Below are 10,260 nucleotides of genomic sequence, written 5' to 3'. Positions count from 1 at the left end.
ACTAGCTCTTCACTCGCTCTAAACTAGCTCTAAACTAGCTCTTCACTAGCTCTAAACTAGCTCTTCACTAGCTCTAAACTAGCTCTTCACTAGCTCTAAACTAGCTCTTCACTAGCTCTAAACTAGCTCTTCACTCGCTCTAAACTAGCTCTTCACTCGCTCTAAACTAGCTCTTCACTAGCTCTAAACTAGCTCTTCACTAGCTCTAAACTAGCTCTTCACTCGCTCTAAACTAGCTCTTCACTAGCTCTAAACTAGCTCTTCACTAGCTCTAAACTAGCTCTTCACTCGCTCTAAACTAGCTCTTCACTCGCTCTAAACTAGCTTCAAATCAAGGGCCACAGAGTCACAGTAGCGTGAGCTACATGTTCCTCAGACTCACTCATGTGGTCTAAAGTTCCAGCAGATCATTTTGTTCTCAAGTGAACCACAGAACCCTCTGCAGCGTCCTCCGGATCTGGACCTTCTTCCGCGGCTTGATGTCCGGGACCAGCTCGGCGCTCCTCACGGAGCTCAGCGACAGGCCGGGCCTCTGGTCGCGGACCATCTGCAGACCCTCCTGCGTGATGTTCCTGCAGAAGTCCACCTGCACCTCCTGCAGGCTCAGCCCGTGGCTCACCATGGCGGCCAGAGTCTGGTCGCCGACGCCGACACAGTTCTCCAGGTGGACGCGGCGAAGCTTCTGGCAGCGTGCGAGCAGGTCCTGGAGGTCGCGGTCGCTGACGTGTCCACAGCCGGAGAGCGTGAGCGAGCGCAGGTTCGGACACCTGTGGCGAGAACACCTGGTTACGGCGCGACACGAGTCAACATCACAGGTGGATTAGTGTTTGAAGAAGGACTCGTTTGTGACGCGACTGGTTCATGTTTGCTCAGAGTTTATGAATGAAAGACGGCGAATATTGTTCGATTAAAATAATTATATACGTATACGCCAAACTTAAATTAATGCTAAAAGATAATAATATAAAGTATAAATTACTCTCTTGATCTAAGAGCTTAAACGTTTGACGACACATTCACATCAACATCCACTCAGACTGATTCACTGGTTCGAGACAAGCTTGGATCAGGATTAGATACGACACCAGTTATTTAAAACATCTGTTTATCTGCAAATCACACCTTAAATCGTAGATCAAAGAACGAAGACACACCCGGGAAAGAGGGGCTGAAGACGGAAGAGAAGATAACCCCCGCCCGAGAACATTTGAATGATTAGATTACAAGAAAACAAATCAGGATGTCTCTCTGCGGGGGATCGGGACACAGGGAACGTGAAATAACCATTTGGCCGGAAAGGACGACCCCCTGGACGGGAAATTTGCCTTAAATATAGCGATGTTTCTACAGATCGGGTCCTTTTCTCCCGAGACTATTGACCTGTACAGTCGCCGGGAGAAAGTGTGTCCGGTCGCGATCGTAAAGCTTGTATTTTGTTTGACTTGAAGCGGCGAATAAACGACCCGTATACACTCTGGATTGTTCGTCTTTCTCCACGAAGTGAAGTATAAGACCCGGGACGGGAAGTGATGTCGTGTTGGAGCGACGGAAGCGACTCCGTGTTCTGATTGTTTTAATATAAAGAAGCATCTTCTGAGCGAGACACTATCTTCACTCACACGGTTGAGGCTCAGACGTGCTGATGGGACGCGTCCAGGATCTCATTCACTGACTTACATAAAGACTTACATAATCTCCCCACATGTGAGCCGGACATGTTGCCTCGCTCACCTCTGGACACCACGTGCTACTTGTCGCGCCCGGAGACGTGAAGGTTCATCAGCGTCGCCGGTGCCAGGATACAGCTCATGAGCGGGGGAGCGAGGAGAGACGGTGCTGAGGAACGACACGTCTGGAGATCCTGCTGCTCTCGATGACTTCACTTCTCTGTGTTTTTTATTGAATCTTACGTAACGCTTCCCCGCGGCGCCTCCTTCTGGGCCGGGACCTGAACATGTGGAGGTTTAGTGTCGGCGCTGACCTGGGATCAGATCGTCTGCAGGACTCGCTCGTGAGACTAAACAGTGGTTAGAGGAGCGAACCGGTCGTTACACGGCTAATGACCTGCTTCTCTGCAGAAGGTTTGTTTGCTCGGACGACTGACGCAGTTTCTCTGAGGCCACGACACACACTGTGCAATTTGAGTCTTGAAGGGAGGACAAGAGTCAACAATCCTGCACGGAATCCTGGTTTCCCTCTAATGTCTCTTCGAGGTCTCGGTAATGAAGCGTTCGAGCCGCACTGGTGTGTTTTTAATGTTTCTGGACAGTTTGGTGACAATAAACACGATTCAGGAAACAACACAACATGGTGAAGCTAAAGCTGGTGAAGAAGTTTAACACACGAGACTGAGAAGATCCTCAGAGATCAGCTGGTGAAGAGTTTTCTGAGAGAACTTTAAAAGTATTGTGTCGTTTTCTGTGATAATTAAAAAATTATACAAGACTTTTAGAAGTAAAAAATCCCACCAAAAAAGTTAACAGTGTAAAAAAGTCAAATAATGTTATATTATATTAAAAAACAATAGGAAACAGAAAAAAGTAAAGTGAAAAGAATGAGTTCTGACGGAAAAACATAATCAGAGGTAAAAAAAAAAAATGTTGTTTTAAAGGGAGAAGATAAAAACAAAACAACAGTTAAATGACAACGTCTGATTTTTTATTCTTTATATTACTTTTGTCGAGTTACTTCAGTGATTTCCTTCATTTGATATTTAAATTAAAAACAGTCGACAGTTCTTCAAAATTCAAGATTAGATTTAGATTAGATGGCAATAACTACCTAAATCTCTCTCCTGAGACACATTGGATTATTAAATAAATAAAGGTGAAAGTTAAATAAATGTCACGCAAAAAAATTGTTGAATTGCTGGATCTGTTTTTCTTTCTCCACTTTAGTCTTTCTTCAACTGTAGTGTCTTGACTTTATGATAAGACACTTGAAATAAAATTGAATTGAATGGAATTGGAAAAAAAAATGGATAAAGGTTTTTAAATTAAAAGGAAAAAAGGTAAAAAAAAAAGTCTTATATTTAGAATAAAAAGTGAAAGAAAATGTTAAAGTATTGAATTTAATTGAATGTTTAAAGACTTGTGTGATAAGCAACTAAAAAACGTAATAACCATCATAAGGGAAATAAAAAGGTGATTTAAAGAAGCAGGTTCACGTGGATCTTAAACCGGATCAGATCCACGTCCATGTATGAACGTAAAGTGATGTTCAAGGACGTTCACGCGCTGCAGCGAGACTCACGCGCACATGTTCACGTTGGATCTGAAGCAACAAAGAGCCACTTGTGGCCCCACCTGCGCGCGCGCGAGCCGCAGCTGACAGGGAGGGCCCGCGGGCCCCCGGGGGCCCCGCCCACCCGCGCACGTGCAGCTCCTGCTGGAATATTTGACTTTGGCACGAAGCCAAGCGTCTCTGTGGGAGGTTCTGGTTCCGAGCGGGTCCTCCTCCCGGAGCCGGACCCACCCGCCCTCCAGACGCGCGTGCGCGGACGCACGTTTCCAACCTGACCAACAGTTGACTTTGATTCTTTTATTACAGTCTGACGACTTTTTACATGACGTCATCATTTAATGATATAACGTGGTTGTTTTTAAATCGCTTTAGGATTTAATTCTAGTTCAGCGTGTGAAGGAAATCATTTGAACTATCGCGAGAAAAACATATTAAAGTGACGTCATCTGGAAAACAACAGTAATTAAATATGATATATTTGATTAAAACCTCTTTGTATCCTTTGTTTGTGTTAGTTTTCTTTGATCAATGTTCTTTATCTTTAGATTTAGATTTAGATTTGTATCATCTTGTTCTTTCTCTTTATTTCTCTTTGTTCTTGTTCTTGTTCTTATTTTATTATTTTATTTTATGAATAATTGCTGTATTGTTGTGTCTAATTGGAAAAAAAACAACCGGAGACCCTCCTGACGGATCAATAAAGTTCTACCTAACTTCCTTATTTAAAAATGCATGTATATTTAATTCTTTAACATGTTTTTATTATATTATCCCACTTCAAATTTACTAATAGTTCTGTTAGAATTAGAGAAAAAGTTCTAAATGTTTTTGTTTCACAGAATAAATGCTAATCATGTCTCGACCTCCAGCAGCTGAACCACATGTTCCTCACACATCTGGACCTAATGGTTTCCTGGCTCTGAGATCTTCACTCAGTGATGTATGTTTAAGGTGATTTGTTTCCTCTGGCGGCGAACGACCTGAAAGCACCGGAGCCTCGTCCTCAGGAAACCTTCGACATCAAGTCAACACGTCTGTGCAGAGAAACACCAGAACCCAGAGACGGTGGAACCACTGAAGAATGTTTCTGCTGCCATGGAAGGTTCTCGGGGTGAAGTGAGAAACACCTGGAGCGTTTCATTTGTAGGTGATGTGAGCCGTCGACAGGAAGGAGAAGGTCAGTTCGACGACAGAAAAGTCCTTAAAGGCTTCTTTGGCTTCAGAGTCACAAACATAAATGACTTGTATATGTAACTTTGAGTTCATGGATCATTTATCATCAAAACAGTCGATTATGTTCTGAATCACCGGGTCACTGACTCGAGGTTAGAACTGTATTTAATATTAAGTATCTTGATATAAATAAGTCTTTATGGCGTAAATAATGACTTTTTTTTTTCCAGCTGATTCAATAAAAATGCTGTTATTGTGCAGAAACAAACAACAACACTATAGACTTTGCAACAACAACACAAACTGTCACACCTACAGTTTTCAAATGAAACACAACAGTATGTCGTCATCTTTGTGAGAAAACACTACAGAGAAGGAAAAGCATCACATTATAGACTTCAATGACATTCCATGAGTTAAGATGTAACCAATTAAACCTCGAGCTAAAAGTATGTTTTTAATTTAACGCCTCAAAATAACCACATTTTTACACAATGACATCACTAAAGTTATGACATCACTAATGTTGTGTCGTCAGTTAATGACGTCACTAAAGTTATGACATCACTAATGTTGTGTCATCAGTTAATGACTTCAATAAAGTTATGACATCACTAATGTTGTGTCGTCAGTTAATGACGTCACTAAAGTTATGACATCACTAATGTTGTGTCGTCAGTTAATGATGTCACTAAAGTTATGACATCACTAATGTTGTGTCGTCAGTTAATGACGTCACTAAAGTTATGACATCACTAATGTTGTGTCGTCAGTTAATGATGTCACTAAAGTTATGACATCACTAATGTTGTGTCTTCAGTTAATGATGTCACTAAAGTTATGACATCACTAATGTTGTGTCTTCACTTAATGATGTCACTAAAGTTATGACATCACTAATGTTGTGTCTTCAGTTAATGACGTCACTAAAGTTATGACATCACTAATGTTGTGTCTTCAGTTAATGATGTCACTAAAGTTATGACATCACTAATGTTGTGTCTTCAGTTAATGATGTCACTAAAGTTATGACATCACTAATGTTGTGTCTTCAGTTAATGATGTCAATAAAGTTATGACATCACTAATGTTGTGTTGTCAGTTAATGACGTCACTAAAGTTATGACATCACTAATGTTGTGTCTTCAGTTAATGACGTCACTAAAGTTATGACATCACTAATGTTGTGTCATCAGTTAATGACTTCAATAAAGTTATGACATCACTAATGTTGTGTCGTCAGTTAATGACGTCACTAAAGTTATGACATCACTAATGTTGTGTCGTCAGTTAATGATGTCACTAAAGTTATGACATCACTAATGTTGTGTCTTCAGTTAATGATGTCACTAAAGTTATGACATCACTAATGTTGTGTCTTCACTTAATGATGTCACTAAAGTTATGACATCACTAATGTTGTGTCTTCAGTTAATGACGTCACTAAAGTTATGACATCACTAATGTTGTGTCTTCAGTTAATGATGTCACTAAAGTTATGACATCACTAATGTTGTGTCTTCAGTTAATGATGTCACTAAAGTTATGACATCACTAATGTTGTGTCTTCAGTTAATGATGTCAATAAAGTTATGACATCACTAATGTTGTGTTGTCAGTTAATGACGTCACTAAAGTTATGACATCACTAATGTTGTGTCTTCAGTTAATGACGTCACTAAAGTTATGACATCACTAATGTTGTGTCTTCAGTTAATAACGTCACTAAAGTTATGACATCACTAAAGTTGTGTCTTCAGTTAATGACGTCACTAAAGTTATGACATCACTAATGTTGTGTCGTCAGTTAATGACGTCACTAAAGTTATGACATCACTAATGTTGTCTCGTCAGTTAATGATGTCACTAAAGTTATGACATCACTAAAGTTGTGTCTTCAGTTAATGACGTCACTAAAGTTATGACATCACTAATGTTGTGTCTTCAGTTAATGATGTCACTAAAGTTATGACATCACTAATGTTGTGTCTTCACTTAATGATGTCACTAAAGTTATGACATCACTAATGTTGTGTCTTCAGTTAATGACGTCACTAAAGTTATGACATCACTAATGTTGTGTCGTCAGTTAATGATGTCACTAAAGTTATGACATCACTAATGTTGTGTCGTCAGTTAATGACGTCACTAAAGTTATGACATCACTAATGTTGTGTCTTCAGTTAATGACGTCACTAAAGTTATGACATCACTAATGTTGTGTCGTCAGTTAATGACGTCACTAAAGTTATGACATCACTAATGTTGTGTCATCAGTTAATGACGTCACTAAAGTTATGACATCACTAATGTTGTGTCATCAGTTAATGACGTCACTAAAGTTATGACATCACTAATGTTGTGTCGTCAGTTAATGATGTCACTAAAGTTATGACATCACTAATGTTGTGTCGTCAGTTAATGACGTCACTAAAGTTATGACATCACTAATGTTGTGTCATCAGTTAATGACGTCACTAAAGTTATGACATCACTAATGTTGTGTCGTCAGTTAATGACGTCACTAAAGTTATGACATCACTAATGTTGTGTCTTCAGTTAATGACGTCACTAAAGTTATGACATCACTAATGTTGTGTCATCAGTTAATGACGTCACTAAAGTTATGACATCACTAATGTTGTGTCGTCAGTTAATGACGTCACTAAAGTTATGACATCACTAATGTTGTGTCATCAGTTAATGACGTCACTAAAGTTATGACATCACTAATGTTGTGTCTTCAGTTAATGATGTCACTAAAGTTATGACATCACTAATGTTGTGTCATCAGTTAATGACGTCACTAAAGTTATGACATCACTAATGTTGTATCTTCAGTTAATGACGTCACTAAAGTTATGACATCACTAATGTTGTGTCTTCAGTTAATGATGTCACTAAAGTTATGACATCACTAATGTTGTGTCTTCAGTTAATGATGTCACTAAAGTTATGACATCACTAATGTTGTGTCTTCAGTTAATGATGTCACTAAAGTTATGACATCACTAAAGTTGTGTCTTCAGTTAATGACGTCACTAAAGTTTTGACATCACTAATGTTGTGTCTTCAGTTAATGATGTCACTAAAGTTATGACATCACTAATGTTGTGTCGTCAGTTAATGACGTCACTAAAGTTATGACATCACTAATGTTGTGTCTTCAGTTAATGATGTCACTAAAGTTATGACATCACTAAAGTTGTGTCTTCAGTTAATGACGTCACTAATGTTATGACATCACTAATGTTGTGTCTTCAGTTAATGACGTCACTAAAGTTATGACATCACTAAAGTTGTGTCTTCAGTTAATGACGTCACTAAAGTTATGACATCACTAATGTTGTGTCTTCAGTTAATGACGTCACTAAAGTTATGACATCACTAAAGTTGTGTCTTCAGTTAATGACGTCACTAAAGTTATGACATCACTAAAGTTGTGTCTTCAGTTAATGATGTCACTAAAGTTATGACATCACTAAAGTTGTGTTGTCAGTTAATGACGTCACTAAAGTTATGACATCACTAATGTTGTGTCTTCAGTTAATGACGTCACTAAAGTTATGACATCACTAATGTTGTGTCTTCAGTTAATGACGTCACTAAAGTTATGACATCACTAAAGTTGTGTCTTCAGTTAATGACGTCACTAAAGTTATGACATCACTAATGTTGTGTCTTCAGTTAATGACGTCACTAAAGTTATGACATCACTAAAGTTGTGTCTTCAGTTAATGACGTCACTAAAGTTATGACATCACTAAAGTTGTGTCTTCAGTTAATGATGTCACTAAAGTTATGACATCACTAAAGTTGTGTTGTCAGTTAATGACGTCACTAAAGTTATGACATCACTAATGTTGTGTCTTCAGTTAATGACGTCACTAAAGTTATGACATCACTAATGTTGTGTCTTCAGTTAATGATGTCACTAAAGTTATGACATCACTAAAGTTGTGTCTTCAGTTAATGACGTCACTAAAGTTATGACATCACTAATGTTGTGTCTTCAGTTAATGATGTCACTAAAGTTATGACATCACTAATGTTGTGTCTTCAGTTAATGATGTCACTAAAGTTATGACATCACTAATGTTGTGTCGTCAGTTAATAACGTCACTAAAGTTATGACATCACTAAAGTTGTGTCTTCAGTTAATAATGTCACTAAAGTTATGACATCACTAAAGTTGTGTCATCAGTTAATAACGTCACTAAAGTTATGACATCACTAATGTTGTGTCGTCAGTTAATGACGTCACTAAAGTTATGACATCACTAATGTTGTGTCTTCAGTTAATGACGTCACTAAAGTTATGACATCACTAAAGTTGTGTCTTCAGTTAATAATGTCACTAAAGTTATGACATCACTAAAGTTGTGTCATCAGTTAATAACGTCACTAAAGTTATGACATCACTAATGTTGTGTCGTCAGTTAATGACGTCACTAAAGTTATGACATCACTAATGTTGTGTCGTCAGTTAATGACGTCACTAAAGTTATGACATCACTAAAGTTGTGTCATCAGTTAATAACGTCACTAAAGTTATGACATCACTAATGTTGTGTCGTCAGTTAATGACGTCACTAAAGTTATGACATCACTAATGTTGTGTCGTCAGTTAATGATGTCACTAAAGTTATGACATCACTAAAGTTGTGTCTTCAGTGAATAACGTTGCTCATGTTATGTCTTCAACTACTGATGTTGCTTAAGTTGTTCTTTCAGTAAATCGGCTACATTGTAACGACGAGCCTGAATGTCACTCAGGACTGTTCCTAACAAAAGTATTCGAGTCACTAACATGAATCATTGATGTTCATCAACACTGTTCTCCAGACACATCCATGCTGTCATGTTACTAGCAGGAGTGAAGATTAGTTCATGCTGTTTGTTCGGAGTCACATTGAAGCTTCGACTCACGGCTGTACTTACTGGACGCAGACCCGGGCAAGTAAGTCGCTGACCAGTCGCTGGTGTTTATCACAGAGGACCTTCTGAAAGGGGGTCTTCAGCCAGTCCTCGATGTTGCACACCTGAACCCGGCTGGAGTGCCAGAGGACGGACAGGTGATGCAAGGAGCGTCCGAGAACGAAGTCGTCTCGCTTCAGCTCGGCCGGGGAGCTGAACTTCAGGAGGGTCCACAGGCTCGGGTCCAGGAAGGCGTCTCGCAGCCGGACGCAGGTCAGCGACAGACTCCGGCGGCTCTCCTTGTCCAGGAAGGAGAAGAGGTGCAGGAGACACTCGCGGTTCAGCTGCTGCAGCTCCATGGTTCGCACTGAGGAGACCATGGATCGTGTGGCCCGGACACATGACGCCGGCGAGGCCTGCACATATAAGGCTGTGCACGTCCGGCTATTTTAGGCAAGACAACTGCCGCCGCAATCTAAGATGCGAGTGTCGGCCTTTCCATCTGTCGCCGCCGTCGACAGACGAGCTGCTCACGAGTGTTTACGTCGACCTGAGAACACACTCCAGATACAGAGGTGCAGATGAACCACAGATGAAGGAAACTTGAGTTGATGAAGCCGTAACTCAACCTGCGAGTGACGACCTGAACACATGTTAGGAACTAGACTCGATGAGTTGACCAAGAACCAATAAATGAAGAGAAAGGAGTGACCATCATTACTTTAAGGGTCAAAGGTTATGAGCCTCTTCGGTGTGTACTTTATATTTTAAAAGTACATGAGAAAATAAAAAATAATGAGCAAAGTTAGTCCAAGAAACTAATCACCACTTGAATAAAATATCGTCACATATATATTTACATCAGAATATTTTACTTAAATGTATAGTATATTTGAAATATATATTGATTTAACCCGTGTTACACTC

General features: G+C 39.5%; 1 protein-coding gene across 1 annotated transcript; it reads right to left on the bottom strand.

Annotated features, from left to right (window-relative positions):
- Positions 1 to 303: 303 nt before the first annotated feature.
- fbxl22 (F-box and leucine-rich repeat protein 22) lies at positions 304 to 9,707 on the bottom strand. The gene is made up of 2 exons (XM_087797793.1): positions 9,358 to 9,707; positions 304 to 767 (listed from the first exon to the last, which is right to left on the bottom strand). Exons 1-2 carry the CDS (start codon positions 9,690 to 9,692, stop codon positions 419 to 421), a joined length of 684 nt encoding a protein of 227 aa, XP_087653919.1. The 5' UTR covers positions 9,693 to 9,707; the 3' UTR covers positions 304 to 418.
- Positions 9,708 to 10,260: the final 553 nt, after the last annotated feature.

Source organism: Callionymus lyra, chromosome 8 (genome assembly GCF_982586985.1).
Source record: "Callionymus lyra chromosome 8, fCalLyr1.hap1.1, whole genome shotgun sequence".
Classification (NCBI taxonomy): domain Eukaryota; kingdom Metazoa; phylum Chordata; class Actinopteri; order Syngnathiformes; family Callionymidae; genus Callionymus; species Callionymus lyra.
Note: the sequence above shows the minus strand (reverse complement) of the source record. Positions and strands in the feature narration are given on the sequence as shown.